General features: G+C 43.6%; 1 protein-coding gene across 4 annotated transcripts; it reads right to left on the bottom strand.

The window, feature by feature from the left end:
* Positions 1-4,576: 4,576 nt before the first annotated feature.
* LOC129815159 (alkaline phosphatase-like) lies at positions 4,577-20,954 on the bottom strand. Of its 4 annotated transcripts, XM_055868631.1 has the most exons (13): positions 20,792-20,954; positions 20,470-20,547; positions 18,247-18,369; positions 16,986-17,105; positions 14,962-15,077; positions 13,946-14,120; positions 13,302-13,477; positions 12,951-13,091; positions 12,696-12,765; positions 6,713-6,847; positions 6,355-6,546; positions 5,833-5,952; positions 4,577-5,683 (listed from the first exon to the last, which is right to left on the bottom strand). In XM_055868631.1, the coding sequence occupies exons 3-13, from the start codon at positions 18,350-18,352 to the stop codon at positions 5,418-5,420; spliced, it is 1,617 nt and encodes a 538-aa protein (XP_055724606.1). In that variant the 5' UTR covers positions 18,353-18,369; positions 20,470-20,547; positions 20,792-20,954; the 3' UTR covers positions 4,577-5,417. The 4 variants fall into 4 exon arrangements, with proteins under 4 accessions (XP_055724606.1, XP_055724605.1, XP_055724607.1 ...); XM_055868630.1 differs by lacking the exon at positions 20,470-20,547; XM_055868632.1 differs by lacking the exons at positions 20,470-20,547; positions 20,792-20,954 and adding an exon at positions 19,029-20,445.
* Positions 20,955-21,972: the final 1,018 nt, after the last annotated feature.

Genomic DNA, 21,972 nt, shown 5'->3' with positions numbered 1-21,972 from the left:
GTGAGATGCTTTGATGATACAATCAGATCTTTTTCAAGACCAATCATAACCCTGTTTCACTGCAGTGTAGTGAAATTTTGACATCTGGTGAACAATCCACAACTCAAAAGTAACTCACAACTTATATAAGATGTGTCCCATGCCAAGGACTTTCTAAAGAGCAAACAAAATTGTTATTTCCAGGAGAGGGGCTGTGAACTGTGCTCAGGGAAACAATGAGAATCCAAAATTACAATGCTGAAATGCACCAGCTCCAAAATATTATTGAGAATCCAAAACCCACATTTCACATGCCAGATTCATCAAAGGACTGACTGCAGGACTACTGTAGTCTCCTTTGGTGCTTACTGAGAAAAGGTATCCTCTCCTGTTGGGAAGACAGTGGTAGTGCCGTGATGGGTGGGGGATGTACAGTATGAAGAACAATGTAAAGAAGATCTACATCTCTACTATCAGCCGAGTTGGTTTCTGATTAGCATTGTTTGTGATGGAGCAGGAGATGAAAACAGTTGGCGAAATTGGCCTCTTTCATTGAAGGCAAAGTACTTAAATATGTGTATTACAGAAGAAGCCATACATTCTAGACTTATTTTTTCTTATATTACAGTAATTTAAAACAAAACAACATATCAGTGAATAGGGAAGACAGTTAAAACTATACTTGAATATGTATGTTATCAAGGTTGAAACTGTTAAATTCTCCCAATAATTAATACAAAAGATAACACTTTATTACAGATATATCATCAGATCAGTGGTGACCCGCCATTCAGGGCATGTTATTTTGGCATTAATACATGCCACATATCAGTTAGCATAATAATAATTTTCTCTGGTTGTGCGCCAGCTCATGTTTTTTATTCGACATATCAGTTTCCAAACAATGTACAAAAAAATCATTGAGTTATTAAAGCCGCATACCATTTTTTTTCCTTTTTTGCAATCTTGAGTAAGGCAGCTCCAAAATGCAGGTGCAAGCTCTGTGCTTTCTGTGGTGGTGGGCCAGCCAGTGGTTAATACAGAGCGTAGGGGTTGGTAATGTTCTCTAGTTGCGTTGTGATTGGCTCAGTGTTCTGTCACTTATGGGAACACTACGTCACTGCAAAATCTTTGGGGAGAGCTCGAAAATTCAAGCCCCTTGGGTGTTACCATGGAGTTACATTAAAAGTGCCCAAATGCCCATCATTGGCCACAGATAAAATGAAGTCAAATCACGTTATATGTACCATAGCTTTGATTGGACTGATCATGTCAACATCATACTTCCAAAATCTTAGCTTGCAAGCTAGAAGTCATCTTGAATCAAGTTGACAATCTACTGGCAAATCCTTTTCAATCCTTGTCATATGAAGATACATTTTAATAAAACGTTTAGGTGTATATCGGCCATTACACAACAAGTTGGAAATCGCAAATTCAGCATTGAGTTGTTTGAAAGGAATCAGTGGATAACTGCAAGAATTGCAAAGCAATCACTGGCCTGCTATTCAGTGGAGTGGGTGTGTGGTCGAAGTCTGCGTTTCAGGGTCTCTTTTCTAAGCTTTTCCAAGCTTAAATGGATAAACATTCAACATTGGCCATGCTGTCAATGTAGCATGACTTCTGCCACATTCAAAACAACTGGGTAGTGTGGCGAGGTCAGGTAGGAAACCTGCGCCCACTTCCCATGCTTACCATGGAGAGCGGGAGTATGGGCAGACACCGTGTTATGCGGAAGAGCGCACGGTGTCTCCTGTACGTGTGCTTAGCCCGGTGCGGTACATTCCAGCTCCACGTATCGGCCGGGCTAGAGTGGGCATCGAGCCAGGTGCCATGAAGCCGGTTCAACACATCTGGTCTCCAGTGCGTCTCCTCGGGCTGGTGTACATGGCACCAGCCTTACGTATGGTGTCCCCGGTTCGCCAGCACAGCCCAGTGCGGGCTATTCCACCTCGCCGCACTTTCCTGGCTACGGGGAGCATTAAACCAGGTAAGGTTGGGCAGGCTCGGTGCTTAAGAGCTCCTGTACGCCTTCACGGTCCGGTATATCCCCGCCCCAGCCCAGTAGCACCAGTACCTACACCACGCACCAGGCCTACTGTGCGCCTCAGCAGTTCTGAGCTGCCTGCCTGCCCAGCGCCGTCTGAGCTGCCTGCCTGCCCAGCGCCGTCTGAGCTGCCTGCCTGTCCAGCGCCGTCTGAGCTGCCTGCCTGTCCAGCGCCGTCTGAGCTGCCTGCCTGTCCAGCGCCGTCTGAGCTGCCTGCCTGCCCAGCGCCATCTGAGCCATCCGTCTGCCCAGCGCCATATGAGCCATCCGTCTGCCCAGCGCCATCTGAGCCATCCGTCTGCCCAGCGCCATCTGAGCCACCCGTCTGTCCCGAGCCGTCAGAGCCGCCCGTCTGTCCCGAGCCGTCAGAGCCTCCCGTCTGTCCCGAGCCGTCAGAGCCGCCCGTCAGTCAGGAGCCGCCAGAGCCGCCAGCCAGTCAGGAGCCGCCAGCCAGTCAGGAGCCGCCAGAGCCGCCAGCCAGTCAGGAGCCGCCAGAGCCGCCAGCCAGTCAGGAGCCGCCAGAGCCGCCAGCCAGTCAGGAGCCGCCAGAGCCGCCAGCCAGTCAGGAGCCGCCAGAGCCGCCAGCCAGTCAGGAGCCGCCAGAGCCACCTTCCAGTCATGAGCTGCCCTCCAGTCATAAGCTGCCCTCCAGTCATGAGCTGCCCTCCAGTCATGAGCTGCCCCTCAGCCCGGAGCTGTCCCTCAGTCCGGAGCTGCCATTAGTCCGGAGCTGCCCTTCAGTCCAGAGCTGCCTCTCTGTCCGGAGCTGCCCTTCAGTCCGGAGCTGCCCTTCTGTCCGGAGCTGCCCCTCTGTCCGGAGCTGCCCCTCTGTCCTGAGCTACCTCTCTGTCTTGAGCTACCTCTCTGTCCTGAGCTACCTCTCTGTTCTGAGCTACCTCTCTGTCCTGAGCTGTCTCCTCAATTTAGTGGGGACCTTGGTGAGGATTCCTAGGCCAAGGTCGGGGGCGAGGGTCGCCACTCAAAGGACGCTAAGGAAGGGGACAAAGACAATGGTGGAGTGGTGACCTCGTCCTGCGCCGGAGCCGCCACCGCGGACAGATGCCCACCCAGACCCTCCCCTTGAGTTTTAGGGGTGCGTTCGGAGTCCGCATCTCAGGAGGGGGGGTACTGTCACGTTCTGACCATAGTTCTTGTGTGTTGTGCTTGTTTTAGTGTTGGTCAGGACGTGAGCTGGGTGGGCATTCTATGTTGTGTGTCTAGTTTGTCCGTTTCTATGTTTGGCCTAATATGGTTCTCAATCAGAGGCAGATGTTTTGTGTTGTCTCTGATTGGGAATCATATATAGGTGGCTTGTTTTGTGTTGGGATTTTGTGGGTGGTTGTTTCCTGTCTTTGTGTTTTCTCTGCACCAGCTAGGACTGTATCGGTTTGCCACATTTGCTATTTTGTATTGTGTTAAGTGTTCACGTTTATTCTTTCGTAATTAAACATGTTGAGCACAAGCTACGCTGCGTCTTGGTCCGATCCTTGTTACAGCTCCTCTTCAGATGAAGAGGAGGAAGGCTGCCGTTACACTATGTTTTTTTAAAAGGCAGTAAATGAGGCTGAATGAACTGTTTTGCTGACAGACAAGGCTCCGCTGATAGCCAGGTGTGGCAGTGGTAAGGTTTTGGGACTGCTGAAGGCCATGACAGTTTGTGGGCACCGTTTGTCACCGTTATTGGGCAATTAATGTATTGTTTAGTGTTGTGTTGTGGCTTTGCTGGCCTGTATCTAAAAGCAAATATGGGAGTTTGCCCCACCAAGATTTACATGCCAAAATCGCCACTGCATCAGATAAATTGCTGTCTTATATTGGCTGCACAGTGGGAGATGAGCAGAGTAAAGCCTCTCCTGCAGTGAGGTTTATGTAGGGAGAACACACCAGACACAGGCCCCCAGGGCCCAGATTCCAAGCAGGCACCCATATAAATAATGTTCCAGAGTGTGGACTACATTTCATACCCATCTGAGCTAAACCTCAATTTTCATGCTCCAGCCAACATGAGTCCTTCTCTGTTTTTTCAACTACTATACCATGCCAAGGACTCTGTGGCTAGTGTCCATTCACATACCACACAAGCCACAGCAGTGCATGCTGTTGACAAGTTACACTAAATGCAGGAAACCTCAAATGCTGAATATCAGTTTGTTTCAACTTTACATTCCATTTATTCTACATTGTTACAGAGATCTACTTTCAAATAATTTCCAACTGCACTATACTTTTTATTTTCATAAATCCTACTTTTGATAAGATATATGAAACATTCTAATATAAACATTTAATTAATTAATTTGTGTTCCATTACACATTTCTTAATGAAATTACAAATTTGTTCTAATCCATTCCAGATGGTTTCCAGAATACAAAGTGCAACCACAATCAGTTCTAAGCAAACTGCCATTATCTCTACTATTTCAGAGGGGTTGGGTTAAATGCAGAAGACACATTTCGGTTGAATGCATTCAGTTCTGCAACTGACAACTACACGTATCCCATTTTCCTTCCCATTGACAGTACACACACCAATAATGTTATGACAACATCTTATGAAAAACCAACAGGACTTCCTTTATTGACTAAGGGATCTTGCCACAACTTCTGTTTTTGGAAATACTGGTGGGTGTGTTTCTGACTCTTTTCATTCAATGCCTTCGGGAAGTATGTACAAAGAACATGGAATACATACCATTTCAATAATTAAAAAAAGTTTAAACTATACATTCAAATATAGCCTCTACTTTCCTCATTGCAATGTTTTCACTTCTCCCCCCCAAAAAAATGATGAGGTAGATTCTGTTAACTGTTTGTCTTCTGTTTAGGTCGAGGGAGCAGATGAAATAAAATATGAATATAAAAATCAATCCCTTTACAGTAGGTTTCTAAAAAGTAACTGGTTTCTTTAAAAAGTTGATTAATCCAAAGTCATACAATTGACAGAAAACAAATAGGTGGGCAGCAACATTGCTTAATCATTAATCATTTTTTCCATACAATAATTGATATCAATTCAGAGTGATGCCCTTCTCTTAAACCCACTGATATGACAGAATTCTTGAAATAGTTTTGGTGTTACCAGAATGATGAACAATGCAAAAGTTGAGTAACACAACCTATCCTATATGTTACAGTAGAGTGAAAGTGATATCCTCCTATTTACTCTAAAACTGAATCTCGTTGAACGTCCCCAACGTTCAAAACACTCATCTTTAAATGCCCTTACAGTGGTCCCAAAGTCATTCAACTGGACATTATTATTTTTAAATCAACAATAGAAAATCCCCACACAAAAAGATCCACATTACAACAGGAAAAAAGGTGTGGGAGTATTACATGTATAAGGAGAGGAGGGGCCTGTGGGGTGCAGGAGGGGGGTTGGGGTGAAAGGTCAGCAGAGGAGGCGGGTGAGCGTGAGGAGAGCTGCCAGGCTGGGCAGAGCAGGGCTGAGACTAGAGGCTCCACCGGATGACATGCAGTGGTCTCTGTTCTGGCCGATGCAGGCAGCATAGGCCATGACATGGGGAATGTAGTTCTGCTCGTGGACACCGTGCAGCAGATGAGCCATGGGGCCCTTAGCAAACACAGCCACATCCTCTCCTCCATGAGTCTCCATACGCAGCGGCACTGCAGACTGGGCCTGGTAGTTATTTCCCTCTGGAGCGAGGGGCGGGGTGGAGAGAGAGAAAGGGAAGAAGAAATAGATCAGATGGATGATTTCTGGCATACCAAAGACCAAGTGGTGTTCTCTATGACAGAGGACTGTCAAAATGGCACTATGTCAATGACGGTAAGACTTTACTTACGATAGTCAAGGGTGGAGACGTTCTCTCTCAGACCGTTGATAACTTTGAACCCTGGTCCGTTCCCATATAAGATGGCAGTAAAGGGTTTCTGGTCCACATCACTCAACATGGGAGCCAGTCCTGTAGACAGAGAGGAAAACAATACCCCACCTCCATCACCATCCATTGTGAAACAAAGTGAATCAAATCAAATTGTATTTGTCACATACCCGAATACAACCTTACAGTGAAATGCTTACTTACAAGTCCCTAACCAAAAATGCAGTTAAAAAAATATGAATAAGAATAAGAATTAAAAGTAACAAATAGTTATAGAGCAGCAGTAAAATAACAATAGCGAGACTATATACAGGGGATACCAGTAAAGAGTCAATGTGCGGGGACACAGGTTAGTCGAGGTAATTGAAGTAGTATGTACATGTAGGTAGAGCTATTAAAGTGACTATGCATAGAATCATACGCAGATGACTGATACAGTGTATCTACATACAATCCATGGTTGTAAAATCATTCATTACTCACCAAAAATGGTGTTCCCTCTTGGCGTGTAGCCTCCGAAGTTGAACATGTGAGAGTGGTCAGCAGTGACGACAGTCAGTGTGTCATAGATGCTGGTTATGAGGCCGGCGCGGCCGATGGCCCGGTCCATCTCTACTGCCTCATGTAGGGCCTGCTTGGCTTTGCCCTCATGATGTCCGTGGTCGATGCGCCCCCCTGCCAACGCACAGCCTGGTTAACCTCTCTCTCTCACGCAGATGAGAAAATCTAGCATCAGTATTGGCAAAGCAGCCTCAGCTTTGCAAATTTTACATTCACATTATATAAAAGATTAACCTGATGCAACACACATTTACTGGTGCCAGAGTGACAAAACACTCACCCTCCACCAGCAGATAGAATCCCCTGGGGTTTTTCCTCAGGATCTTGATGGCCAGCTCCACCATCTCCGTCAGGGAAGGATCTGTCTCAGTGTTTCTCTCCAGGTTGTAGGGCAGATCTCCCGGCTCAAACAGACCTGTGTTAACACAGGAAGCTCGGTTTAACACAGAGAAGATGATTAACAGTGATCAACATGCACTGTATCAGAAAACTGTCATTTACACTGTAACTCTAATTGGGTATTATCAACTAGTGTGTACATAGTATTGTTGTTTCTCGCTCATTAACATATTTTGAGGCTCGCCTTGTAAGAGGCTATATTTGTTGCACCTGTTAGTGAGAATGCTGTACCAATTTAACTGGTATGTGGTAAATCAAATCAAATCAAATCAAATTTTATTAGTCACATACACATGGTTAGCAGATGTTAATGCGAGTGTAGCGAAATGCTTGTGCTTTTAGTTCCGACAATGCAGTAATAACCAACAAGTAATCTAACCTAACAATTCCACAACTACTACCTTATACACACACAAGTGTAAAGGGATAAAGAATATGTACATAAAGATATATGAATGAGTGGTGGTACAGAACGGCATAGGCAAGATGCAGTAGATGGTATAGAGTACGGTATATACATATGAGATGAGTACTGTAGGGTATGCAAACATAAAGTGGCATAGTTTAAAGTGGCTAGTGGTACATGTATTACATAAAGATGGCAAGATGCAGTAGATGATATAGAGTACAGTATATACATATGAGATGGGTAATGTAGGGTATGTAAACATTATATTAAGTGGCATTGTTTAAAGTGGCTAGTGGTACATTTTTACATAATTTCCATCAATTCCCATTTTTTAAAGTGGCTGGAGTTGAGTCAGTATGTTGGCAGCGGCCGCTAAATGTTAGTGGTGGCTGTTTAACAGTCTGATGGCCTTGAGATAGAAGTTGTTTTTCAGTCTCTCGGTCCCTGCTTTGATGCACCTGTACTGACCTCGCCGTCTGGATGATAGCGGGGTGTACAGGCAGTGGCTAGGGTGGTTGTTGTCCTTGATGATCTTTATGGCCTTCCTGTGACATCGGGTGGTGTAGGTGTCCTGGAGGGCAGGTAGTTTGCCCCCGGTGATGCGTTCTGCAGACCTCACTACCCTCTGGAGAGCCTTACGGTTGTGGGCGGAGCAGTTGCCGTACCAGGCGGTGATACAGCCCGACAGGATGCTCTCGATTGTGCATCTGTAGAAGTTTGTGAGTGCTTTTGGTGACAAGCCGAATTTCTTCAGCCTCCTGAGGTTGAAGAGGCGCTGCTGCGCCTTCTTCACGACGCTGTCTGTGTGGGTGGACCAATTCAGTTTGTCCGTGATGTGTACACCGAGGAACTTAAAACTTTCCACCTTCTCCACTACTGGTAGCAGTGTGACATTAATTAAAAATGTATAGGGGACAGATTGGAGTGGCAGCAAGTCTTAAACCTTTATGGTTGAGCATTTTGTATACACTTTTGCTCTGTTTTGCCATGTAATCGCTGCCAGTTTGTGCAAACTCAAAATATTAATTGATATGCTGTATGTGTAAACACATTATTTAGCAGCAAACCTGCTTGCACCAATCCCATATAATTACAGTAAAATACTGTGACATGTAAATCCTATCTCCCCTCAATGAATTTCACTCATTCATTATGATTACGGTAGCATTTACTTTTTTACATTATAATACAGTCAATTCTACAGTACTGCTTTGATACTGTATTTAGATTACAGTAGACCAATGAGCTGTGTCACGACTTCCGCCGAAGTCGGCTCCTCTCCTTGTTCGGGCGGCGTTCGGCGGTCAACGTCACTGGTCTTCTAGCCATCGCCGCTCCACTTTTCATTGTTACATTTGTTTTGTCTTATTTCCCCGCACACCTGGTTTACATTCCCTAATCACACTACATATATATTCCCTCTGTTCCCCCCCCATGTCTTTGTGTGGAATTGTTTTGTTACATGTTTTGTGTGACGCGCCAGGCTGGTTTTTCTCCGGGTACCGTGTTTAACCCGAAGTATGTTTAATTGTTAAACATTTGCATTATTGTGACTGTTGTCACGCTTTTCACTTTCGCCATTGGCCGGAGGTTGACACAGTTGCGTCCGTCTGTTGTTAATTCTGCCAAATAAAGTGTGTGCCTGATCAACTCTCTGCTCTCCTGCACCTGACTTCTATACCAGTAGCGCACAACCTGACAGAATTCCACACCACCCATGGAGTCAGCAGGAGCAGGTACCCCGGTCCAAGGGGTTGAGGAGCGCGACCGAAAACACTCTGCGATGCTGCAACATCTCGGCACCACGATGGATCGCGTTGTCCTGACGATGGACCGCTGGGAGAGACAAGGAGTCTCTCCAGCGCCTTGATCAGCACAACCGGGGTTACCACTACCCGTCCCTCCTGTACCCGGTCCCAGTGGGGTGCGTCTCGCCCTTCCCAGGGAGTTTGATGGGACGGCAGCACGGTGCCAGGGGTTCCTATTACAGCTGGACTTATACCTGGGCACCGTTTATCTGGGCACCCGGATCCCTCGGGAAGACAGAGGGTGTCCGGCCTCATCTCGTGCCTCTCGGGGAGAGCTCTGGAGTGGGCAAATGCGTGTGGAGAGAAGGAGATGCGGCGTAGGCAGGGGACGAGGAGCGCCCAGGAGTTCGCCCTGGAATTTCGGACCTTGGCCGCCGGAGCAGGATGGAACTGACAGGGCTCTCATCAACCACTACCGATGCAGCCTGCCGAGGATGTCCATCGGGAGTTGGCCTGCAGGGATGCCACCATCACTTTGGACCAGCTGGTGGATCTGTACATTCAGTTGGATAACCTGCTGGTCACCCGCGGACGTCCAGAGAGGGCTCTGTCGGTTCCAGCTTCCAGCACCCCCGCTCCAGTGCCAATGGAGCTGGGAGGGCTTGCGCTCAGGGATGCCGGAGGAGGGGCCTTCACGTGCACCATCTGTGACTGCAGAGGGCACACTGCCGGTCGGTGCCGGGTTGGTGCCTCTGGAAGTCGAGGCAGCAGGCAGAGTACTCTGGCGTCACCCCAGGTGAGTCTGCACCACTCTCATCCAGAGCCCTCTGTTGTCCACCTGTTTGTGCATGTTTTATTTCCTGAGTTTTCCCCGCATTCCCAGCATAAGGCGCTCGTCGATTCAGGCGCGGCTGGGAATTTTAAGAGCATTCGCCCTTAGGTTAGGAATCCCCATTGTTCCTGTGGTTAGACCCTTCCCGGTACACGCTCTAGATAGTCGACCATTAGGGTCCGGGTTAATTAGGTAGGCTACCATCTCCGTGGGCATGGTGACGCAGGGGGGTCACGAGGAGATAATCAGTCTCTTCCTCATTGACTCTCCTGCTTTTCCCGTGGTACGAGGCCTTCCCTGGTTAGCTCGTCATGACCCCACTATTTCATGGCAACAGAGGGCTCTCATGAGGTGGTCGCGAGAGTGCTCGGGGAGGTGTGTAGGGGTTTCCGTTGGTGCTACCACGGTGGAAAGTCCAGACCAGGTCTCCACCGTGCGCATCCCCCCTGAATATGTCGATTCTGCTCTCGCTTTCTCCAAAAAGAAGGTGACTCAATTACCACCCCATCGACGGGGGGATTGTGCGATAAATCTCCTGGTAGACACTGCACTTCCCAGGAGTCACGTGTATCCCCTGTCACAAGCGGAGACGGCAGCTATGAAGACATATGTCTCTGAATCCCTGCGTCAGGGGTACATTCGGTCCTCCACTTCACCCGCCTCCTCGAGTTTATTTTTTGTGAAGAAGAAGGAGGGAGGTCTGCGCCCTTGTATTGACTATCGAGGTCTAAATCAATTCACGGTGAGGTACAGTTACCCGCTACCTCTCATCGCCACGGGAATTGAGTCAATGCACGGGGCGCGCTTCTTCACTTAACTGGATCTCAGGAGCGTTTACAACCTATTGCGTATCCGGGAGAGAGACGAGTGGAAGACGGCGTTCAGTACCACTACAGGGCATTATGAGTACCTCGTCATACCGTACAGGTTGATTAATGCTCCATCAGTCTTCCAATCCTTTGTAGATGAGATTACAGTAAAATACTGTGACATGTAAATCCTATCTCCCCTCAATGAATATCACTCATTCATTATGATTACGGTAGCATTTACTTTTTTACATTATAATACAGTCAATTCTACAGTACTGCTTTGATACTGTATTTAGATTACAGTAGACCAATGAGCTGTGTCACGACTTCCGCCGAAGTCGGCTCCTCTCCTTGTTCGGGCGGCGTTCGGCGGTCAACGTCACCGGTCTTCTAGCCATCGCCGCTCCACTTTTCATTGTTACATTTGTTTTGTCTTATTTCCCCGCACACCTGGTTTACATTCCCTAATCACACTACATATATATTCCCTCTGTTCCCTCCCATGTCTTTGTGTGGAATTGTTTTGTTACGTGTTTTGTGTGACGTGCCAGGCTGGTTTTTCCCCGGGTACCGTGTTTAACCCGAAGTATGTTTAATTGTTAATCATTTGCATTATTGTGACTGTTGTCGCGCTGTTCACTTTCGCCATTGGCCGGAGAAATAGACGCAGTTGCGTCCATCTGTTGTTGCTTCTGCCAAATAAAGTTTGCGCCTGATCAACTCTCTGCTCTCCTGCACCTGACTTCTATACCAGTAGACCACAACCTAACAAGCTGCCTATAAATTACTGTCAAATTAACAGCAGCCACTTTATAGTGTGACTACAAAAAATGAAACAGGCAGGTCGTAAAATCTATATATACGGAAGAAAAAAATAAACACAATATGCAACAATTTCAAAGATTTTACTGAGTTACAGTTCATATAAGGAAATAAATTCATTAGGCTCTAATCTATGATTTTACATGACTGGGAACACAGATACACTACCGGTCAAACGTTTTAGAACACCTACTCATTCAAGGGTTTTTCTTTATTTTTACTATTTTCTACAATGTAGAATAATAGTTAAGACATCAAAACTATGAAATAACACATATGGAATCATGTAGTAACCAAAAAAGTGTTAAACAAATCAAAATATATTTTATATTTGAGATTCTTCAAATAGCCACCCTCTGCCTTGATGACAGCTTGGCACACTCTTGGCATTCTCTCAACCAGCTTCACCTGGAATGCTTTTCCAACAGTCTTGAAGGAGTTCCCACATATGCTGAGCACTTGTTGGCTGCTTTTCCTTCACTCTGCGGTCCGACTCATCTCAAACCATCTCAATTGGGTTGAGGTCGGGGGATTGTGGAGGCCAGATCATCTGATGCAGCACTCCATCACTCTCCTTCTTGGTAAAATAGCCCTTGCACAGCCTGGAGGTGTTCTAAAACTTTTGACCGGTAGTGTATGCATTTGTTGGTCACAGATACCACAGATACCGGTGTAGGCCATCATTGTAAATAAAGGTTAAATAAAAAATTATAATATGTGAGTATGCAGGTCATGGAAGAACTGGAACATTTTCATCTTCCAGGAATTGTGTACAGATCCTATCATGCTGAAACATGAGGTGATGACGGCAGATGAATGGAAGAGAAATTAACATTGAATTCTCTGGCAACAACTCTGGTGGACATTCGAATTGTACGCACTCTCAAAACTTGAGACATCTGTGGCATTGTGTTGTGTGACAAAACTGTACATTTTAGAGTGGCCTTTTGTTGTCCCCAGCACACGGTGCACCTGTGTAATGATAATGCTGTTTAATCAGCTTCTTGATATGCCACACCTGTCAGGTGGATGGATTATCTTGGCAAAGGAGAAATGCTCACTAACAACAGGGATGTAAACAAATGTTTGTGCAAAACATTTGAGAGAAATAAGCTTTTTGTATGAATGGAACATTTTTTAAATATTTTATTTCAGCTCATGAAACATGGGACCAACACTTTACATGTTGCGTTGATATTTTGTTTAGTGTACAACCAACAATAATTTAAAAAAGAACTCACCCAAAATGTAATCCACATTATTAGGATTTACTGATAGAAGTTCTCTCTTGTTCCATACATACTGGGCTTTCTGTTCATTTGAAAAAAGAAAACAATATATCATATGGGATTGATCTAAACATGCGACAACTTAAAACTATTCAAATGTCCTTGATAAGAAAAAAGAGAAAGGAGGAGGACTGAGAGAAGAACATGGAGGAAGCAGCAGGACATGGTAAAGAGGAGTGAAAGATGGACTAAGACGGAGCAGCTGACCTTGTTTTTCATTCTGTTAGTCCACTCCTCCACCAAGTTCCTTCCATCTTTGCGGGTACCAAAATGTTTCTTATCTCCAGGATACTCCACATCTGACTGGTTTTTGGGGAACATGTACTTCCTCCCTCCTCCCATAATCACCTAGACATACATTATAGAGATAAAACATTTGATTTATCTCTATGGAAATTCACAGCAAAAATAATTAGGAGAGGATTTACTGTCTGTGAGTCGTAACATTACAGATGCAATTTGCTCAATATTACTGGCTGAACAATGGACACAGTTTGCATGCAGGATTACTGGATGTTTTCTGTAATATCAGGATCCATATTATATGCTGTGACTCACATCGATGTTGGGAATGTTCTCAAAGAGCTGCCTGGCGATGTCCTTGCAGCCCGCCTGTACTGCCTCAGCGGGCATTTCGCCATCAGAGAACCAGTCCCTGTCCACACAGTGAGCGTAGGCTGCGCTGGGGGTGGCATGGTTCACACGAGTTGTTGTGACTATTCCCACTGACTTGCCTGGGTGCAAACACACAAACAGTTTTTGAATGTGCTGCTTGGATTCTGTGCAATAGTCTGCTAGATCTGAAGTCAACCAATTGATCCAAAGAATCTGGAAATTCTAAGAGTAAATACTATATCAGACTGATAAGTGTGGTGTATAAATATCTCCACTGAGAATCAGTGGGTCAGCAACTAAAGAGCTAACGTCTGTTCCTGAGGTGATTATGTGAAGTATCTCTTTCTGTGTTATGTGAAGAGCTCAGGTCACAAGGTCACAGCCTGCCTGGTCTGGTCTCTGGGGAATGATTGGATCCCTGATCATCTGTAGCTATAAACTCCCCATTGACATCAATGCATGCCTACAGTACGTTTACAATGTTATCATGCTGTGTCTCTACTGCTTATCCCAGGATGGCCAAATAAGCCTTAGTAGATCTGGTGTGGAGATGTATTGTGAATAAACATGTTATGATGACACTGTACCTGCTTCCTTGGCCCATTTTAGGATGGAGGTGACCTCATTACCCTGTGTGGTGTTGCACTGGGAACGGACAGCAGCTGCACTCACGCCCACAGTTCCCTCGTTGGCCTTCACCCCACAGAGGTATGCTGTGGCCGTGCCTGCACTATCTGCTACCTGGGCATTGGTGTTATACGTCTGCAGAGACAGGGCAGTACCATGTGTCAATTACATAGAATTGTAGTAGGAGTCATTGTTGTGCATGCCGTGTTGGTGTTATACACCCCCTCCAAACTTCACCTCTAAATGCAGATTGTGTAATTACATGATAAATAATGTGTGGAAATTGCTGCTCCATTAACAGTGCAGATACAGTAGTTACATTATGTCTGGCTTCTTGACAAGTATGTAACATAATAACACATCATATCGTACGCCATACACTAGTGGTCACCAACATTTTCTGAGTCAAGCTCACTTTCCGAGTCAAAATAAAATAAAATGCAAGCCGAGATCTACCGTTCAGATTTTTAAACATGAATTAAAAAGCGTAAGCCTATGTATGCAACATTATCCAGCTGATTGTGAAACTGAAGTTGCACTGAATTATTTCTGCCTCATGCAACAATTCATGTTGTTAATCCAATGTCCAGATAAAGTGAAATATTACTTGAAAGACAAGCCGATGCAAGCTCATCGAAACACTTTTCTATTGTCATTCATTGCAGCTGCAGTGCTGGTTGTAGCATAACTAGAAGTAGGGAGAACGTGCATTTTATGGCTTATAAAAGTGTTGAATAAAGCATCCCATGACTTGAATGGGGTTTGTGCCACAAATGCTAAAACATTAACATGTGGAAACAGTGCCAAGGAAGCTAAACCAAAGCATGGATTGCTGTCATACCTTTTCCATAGACTGCTTAGAGGGTAAGGAAACCAATCTGTCATTTTGTAATTTGGGTGAACTGTCCCTTTACTTACAGATCAATGTTGCATGCTATTTTCTAGCGCTTCTATATGATAACAGACCAGGTCAGACCTTGGAAAGCGCCACAAAGGGGAACTTGTCCATCTCCAGCTGGGTCTCCTCTCCACTCTGTCCGCTCAGCTGCCCCTTCAGTATTCGTGCTGCAGTCACTGTGGGAATGCCCATTCCTACACAACAAAAGCAAAGCGGCGCTCTCTCTGTTAGGGTGTCAATCTATTTAAGGGACTCAGAGCCTTTTCATCTCATGCATTAACACCTTTTAGTTTTCCATCTGGTTAACATTGCTCTGTGCTCGCTTTTCACAGCAGCTGCTCTTCCCACTAAACAGACACCTATACATTTGGAGGAAAGGACCCCTCTTTTACTTGAGATCTGCCTTTTCACAAGTCAACAAGATTGATCTTTTTAGAGTTGACTATCTATTTTTCCCTTAGTTTTCATATACACTACCGTTCAAAAGTTTGGGGTCACTTAGAAATTGTTTTGTTTTTTTCTTCATTGTTTTTGAAAAGAAAAGCAATTTTTTGTCCATTAAAATAACATCAAGTTGATCAGAAATACAGTGTAGACATTGTAAATGACTGTTGTAGCTGGAAACGGCAGATTTTTTATGGAATATCGACGTAGGCGTACAGAGGCCCACTATCAGCAACCATCACTCCTGTGTTCCAATGGCACGTTGTGTTAGCTAATCCAAGTTTATAATTAATAACTGGTATTCTAGGCAGAGTTGCAAAGAAAAAGCCATATCTCAGACCGGCCAATAAAAATAAAAGATTAAGATGGGCAAAATAATACAGACACTGGACAGAGGAACTCTGCCGAGAAGACCAGCATCCCGGAGTCGCCTCGTCACTGTTGACATTGAGACTGGTGTTTTGCGGGTGCTATTTAATGAAGCTGCCAGTTGAGGACTTGTGAGGTGTCTGTTTCTCAAACGAGACACTCTAATGTACTTGTCCTCTTTCTCAGTTGTGCACTGAGGCCTCCCATTCCTCTTTCTATTCTGGTTAGAGCCAGTTTGCCCTGTTCTGTGAAGGGACTAGTACACAGCGTTGTACGAGATCTTCAATTTCTCGCATGGAATAGCCTTCATTTCTCAGAACAAGAATAGAGTGACGAGCCTGTAATCAAAGCCACAAATGCTGATGCTCCAGAAACTCAACTATTATAAAGAAGGCCAGTTTTATTGCCTCTTTAATCAGCACAACAGTTTTCAGCTGTGCTAACATAATTGCAAAAGGGTTTTCTAATCATCAATTGGCCTTTTAAAAGGATAAACTTGGATTAGCTAACACAACGTGCCATTGGAACACAGGAGTGATGGTTGCTGATAATGGGCCTCTGTACGTCTATGTAGATATGCCATTAAAAAAAACAGCCGTTTCCAGCTACAATAGTCATTTATAACATTAACAATGTCTACACTGTATTTCTGATCAATTTTATGTTCTTTTAATGGACCAAAAATGTGCTTTTCTTTCAAAAACAAGGACATTTCTGTGACCCCAAACTTTAAAACGGTAGTTTTGGTGTCAAAATAGATGATTTGGTAGAGGATGTGAACTGACGTACATGTCCACTTTATCCAGCATTACTTTTTTAAGCTTGGTAGTCATACATGACAGAGAAATGTGCACTGTATACTGCTGCATCTAAAAACATAGACAGTTAAGGTTCTTTGGGGTACACAGTTTAATGGGTCTCTACATACAGCAACATAACACAAAGCAGCAGCCAAGTTATCTATTGGCATTGGCAGCATGTTTGTGTAATGCTTGAAGGCTAACATACTCAACATCAGATTTTGAAAGTGTGACATTCTATTTACTTCTGACTGGATTATATCAGTCCACCAGAATGTTTTGATAAAAACGACTATGGATTGATGAGGAGGATATACTCATTTTCTACTACAACCACTAGGAAAGATAATCTAGAACTGCATAAAAATATTAAATCAGTATGCGGCACATAAGCGCTCTGAGTGCATTACATTGCGTTAAGACTTCACTTTATCATACAGTATGGCACATACTCATGGATTGAAATAGGCTCCTGCAATCATGACTTACCATCCCCAAGGAAGAGGATGAGGTTCTTTGCAGTGTTTTGGTTGAGCTTCTGAAGTGTGAGGGCATTCTTCAAAGTACGCTGGGCCCATGTGTTCCAGAACAGGGGATCTTTCTCTTGGTCTGCAACACAGAGGTAGTTTTAGTTTAAAATGAGGAGGAAAAGAGGCCAGTGGAAGTGATCTGTAACAACTGTGAAAGTAGTGGGACAAGTGGGACGGAATATGCCCAAATTAAATAAAATACACTTTGAGGTTTATCCATATAAGCATTTTTTGATGGACAAAAATGTAATAAACACAGAAAAGTTTGAAGCCCTTAATAACGTATTAACTTGTATTTACTAACCTAGTTATAACCTTTCTAATGAATGTTTTACCCCCAGAAGATGACAAAGTTAATTTGTGAGTAATTTATTGCTTTACTGTTTTCAAGTCTCAGCATGACATATAATATGATCAAGTATGGACGATAATATCAAAGAACCAACAGGATGACTATAAGCACATACACATGTACTGTCTGTATTAATAATGACAAGTTCTGTAGGCTCTGGCAACCATAGAACCTCTGACAACTCCAGCATGTAGGCTTCTTATTTCTGAAATCACATGTTGCCTACTATAGCCTAGAACTGCACACACATGTATGATGTTACAACAAGAAGGAACATAATCTTCTTACTGTATGGGTAGAAATATTATACATCTGGAATCCATTTTGTGAATTTCTCCTGATCTGTACATAGTCTTTCAGGAACTAAAATATTCTGGTCATTTTGTAGAAAGGACTAAGAAAACAGAGGATCACTTGCCATACTGTAAATACAGTGTGAACTTTGTTCAGCTGGGTAAATAGACTGACAGTTATAAATAACCCTAACGAGCCGTGTTATTCTAAACAAGACGCAATAAACCACAGAAAAGTATCACTTCCTTCATAAGAGCATTTGGAGACTTCTGCACATCTCCAATAAATCAAAGCCCAATTTTGTTTCTCTTCCTTCTCCCTGAAGTGTGCACTCATTCACTATTCAAACATTGGATTGGTGTAAGCATGTGCTAGAGTGAGTCTTCACCACATTTCCTAAACAAATCCATTTCCTTTCAAATCTATGAGCAGGATTGAACAAGTGCACACTTCAGGGAGAAGGGGGAGAGAAACAGTTAGCATGTGTCCCCTCTTAGCTCTTTCTGATGGATTTCAGTCAAACAGTTGGATGCTGTTACAAGACATTACATTTATTGATGGGTTTGTGTCTCACCAGGAAACTGAGGCTTCCCCAGGCCTCCCCAGGCCAGACATGAGCAGATGATGAGAAAGAATGTCATGGTCGTAGTGTTACCTGGGACTACCGTCACATACCACATCCCAAACTAGAGTGAGTCTGGAAAATAAGGAGAAATCAGTGCTGATGAAAGAACACACAAAATGATGTTGATTCACAGAAATAAAGTTGATGAGTTTGCTGTAAAGTGCAACAAAGAAGGGGGAAGCAGGTAAGTTTCAACTTAGGCTTTCACAGTGAAAATAAATGGTGGTATTGTGGTAATGTAGTCCCAACCCGGCCCCAAAGGCTCTGGTTAGCCAGCCTTTAATATATTATTATACCCCCCTTCCTTCCCCAGTCCCTCCTCTGTCCCTCTCCTGTCCCTCTTTGTGCTGTGGTCAAGGTCACTTTAATGGGATTGTGGGCCATAGCACAGAGAGATTTAACACCCATAACAAAGCCGATTAACACCAAATGATTGACTGGACACTTCCACCCATAAGTAAATGAGAGAACATTTTTAAATTAGGTTTAGAGTTTATAAAGAAGAGAGTTTGAAAAAATAATTTTTTACACATGCTCTAAATAAGCATTATGTGCGTGAAAGAAAAGGGTATTTCACAAAGTCTTGAAACTGTGTGCGATTGAGTCCTGTTACTTTGATATTAAAACATACAACGCAGACAACGCAAGTCCTACAAAATGTGTGTAAAATATGCTGAAGTTGAGCTCATACAAATCTGCTAGCTGGTCTCTAAGGAGAGGAGAGGTTTTACCGTGCCACATACGCAGGTCTATCCTCTGAGTGAAGCTCAGAAGTGGTCGGGCCCACCAATCGGCATCACACTAGCCAGCCTGCAGGTGAAATAGCAGAGAAGTGCCAGGATGGCCACCAGGAGAATGCCAGAGAAAAAGAGGGTCACCGCCATCGAGAGTACATCTCGGCCCATGGTGTCAAGGAAAAAAAGTGTCCAGGTTGGAATTTGCATAAAAAAGAAAGACAGATGTTTCCAGTTTCACCTGCCAGCTCAGTACCTGAGCTCTAGGGGGTGAGTCCCTGTACAGGGTTCAATCTGTTTAAGTGGATCTGGGATTAGGTTTAATAATGTTGGTGAGCTCAGGGCTCAGTGACACAGGCTCCTCCATTCTGGGATAACACTGACCTCAGACACATTCTCCCAAACAGATGACTTTGGCCCTCCAAAACGTGATAGAAGAAGAAGAAATAAATCCAGTTCAATCAATGTTGTGTTCCAAATGGCATGTTTTTATCCTTTTCTTTCAAAAACTCTGGGTTTTGGCGTTATCCTAGGGTATGCTGTACACTGCTACTGGTTCGATCCCGAGCTGTATCACAACAGGCCGTGATCAGGAGTCCCATAGGGCGGCGCACAATTGGCCCAGCGTTGTCCGGGTTAGGGGAGGGTTTAGCCGGGGTAGGCCGTCATTGTAAATAACAATTTGTTCTTGCCTAGTTAAATAAAGGTTAAATAAAAATAAAATACAGAATATCTATGGTGATATTGTTAATGTCTCAGTGTCTCTAGCACTGGCATTATTTTCCCCTCTGAACTACCATTGCCTTGTTGAGGAGATGATAAGATGTAATGCCTGTATAGCTTATAAAGGCTCCATGAATATCTGCATAAGACCATACAATGAGTTATTAATTCAGTCATTAGATAAGGCATGTACAGGAGAAATTGTAGATGAGATGAGATCATCCTCTCCTAAGCATATGCTACACATTCCACTCCATTAGTGTCGGCTCAAACATAAATCACCTTGGAAGATAAGTATGGCCATGTCTAGGGAGCAATGACTGTCTAATATTTGCAATTGGTTAAAATAAAACCTGAAAAGAACAAAGGCTTGCTATGTGTTTTATTTTTTTCTGTTTACCTGTAAAAGGTGAGCGTGTCCAACCAATTGAGTTATTGTGCATCACAGTGTATTAGTTATTTTCTAGAGAAATAGTATCGGTTGTGAATTCTGACATGTATTTTACTATGGTTGAGCACTCACTACTAGTTGACCTTTATAATGTTGAAAATGAACATCCAACAGCATAGGACACCAACCAAAATGAATTAAATTGGCTGTATATCTAAATACGTGATTTTTTGTGGTGATGTGAAAACTTGCAAACAATCATCACAATCTCAAAAAATCCCGAAATCAGATATTGGTGCAAACGCTAATAAAAAATGTTTTTACCAAAAGGAAGGTACGTATTGCTATTGTTGTGTTGATGCTCAATCACGTGTTGGAAGGTTGAGTTATACCTACAAGAATCTGCAATCACAAAAACGTACAGAACAGCTACATTATAGCGTAATATGGCTTTAAGAAGATGGAAAGCGATACACACCATGAAACTATGTAAGCGGATTGTTTAATTGCAGCGATTTTCCTGACATTGCAGCCAATTGCAATATTGTATTTTCATGTTTTCTAAATAGCCTGCACGCGATAAACCATTGACATCTCCTGACATTCCAAAGTCTATTGGTGCAAAAAGTTAAAGGAATAAACTTACTGCGGGATCTATTTAAGCTTCTGTAGCAAAAACACTTCTGTCCGTTGACAAAGCACGTTCACCTTTTCATATGTGTTCTTGAGGATCTTTTGACCATCCTTTTATAAGCCTATCTGCTCTGTCTGGACCGCTGAGAATAGCGGTCGGTATTTCACCTCGATGGTGAGAACCACGCTATAAATAATGGCACCATAATATGAAGAGCTGGATCTTGAGTGCCGCCTGTCGCCCTGTTTCACTGTTGCATCTAGGCTACTCAAAATGATTTGTTTTCAAGCTTTTCACGTTCATTTAAATCAGCCGAGTTCATTGTCAGCTTGTGAAAAACTGAAACATATTATAGACCTACATACGTAATATAGACGTTTATACATAGCATATAAACGGTCTTTAGTTTATTTATAGCCTAGTTTATAAATGTGTGAAAACAGTTGCTTGACAAATTGTGATATTATATGACTGCACTTAATGCACTATACTGACTTTTACAATTATTAGTCTATTGCAGTACACCATATAAACTGTTTATTACAGAATTATAAACTATGAATTAATAATTAGCAGTTTATAAACTAGATTATTTAAATGCACCAATTTATCCTCAGTTATTTTTGCTGTTCATTTTATGTCCTTTAGATGTCACTAGAGACCAGTGACCATTAGCAAAATGGTAACGTGACCCACGTTACCATTGAGGGAGTTCGATTAGAATAAACCGGGTTCCACCGGGTTATGCCCCGTCATAGGACCGGGCAAAAGCGCTTAGGTTGGAGCGCCCTTTACATATCAACAAGTTGTGTTTAGGGTTATTGGAAACTCATGTTGTTCTGCTCGAACAGTACTCTGCACCTCCTGGTCATATTGTCAATGTCAACCAGGCAGCACGATGCATCATTCAAAAACACACAACATGTATTTTCCATAGGATATGCATATGCTTGAATTTGATATATAGTTTTGCTTGGGAAGGCAGATATCATATGCATTTTATTAAGAACAAACAGAATTTTTATATATGAAACATCAGAATCCTAAGTCATTACTCCATGTTCATGACATACTTCAGTTTGTTTTGAACGGGACACTCGACAAACCCTGGAAGCAGTCTGGTTTCAAAACGAATGTGATCACTTTTCACCCAATGTTAACTCCGCTCATCCGGGCACCGGGGACAGCTTAAT

This window comes from Salvelinus fontinalis, chromosome 18 (assembly GCF_029448725.1).
Source record: "Salvelinus fontinalis isolate EN_2023a chromosome 18, ASM2944872v1, whole genome shotgun sequence".
NCBI classification, from domain to species: Eukaryota; Metazoa; Chordata; class Actinopteri; order Salmoniformes; family Salmonidae; genus Salvelinus; species Salvelinus fontinalis.
Note: the sequence above shows the minus strand (reverse complement) of the source record. Positions and strands in the feature narration are given on the sequence as shown.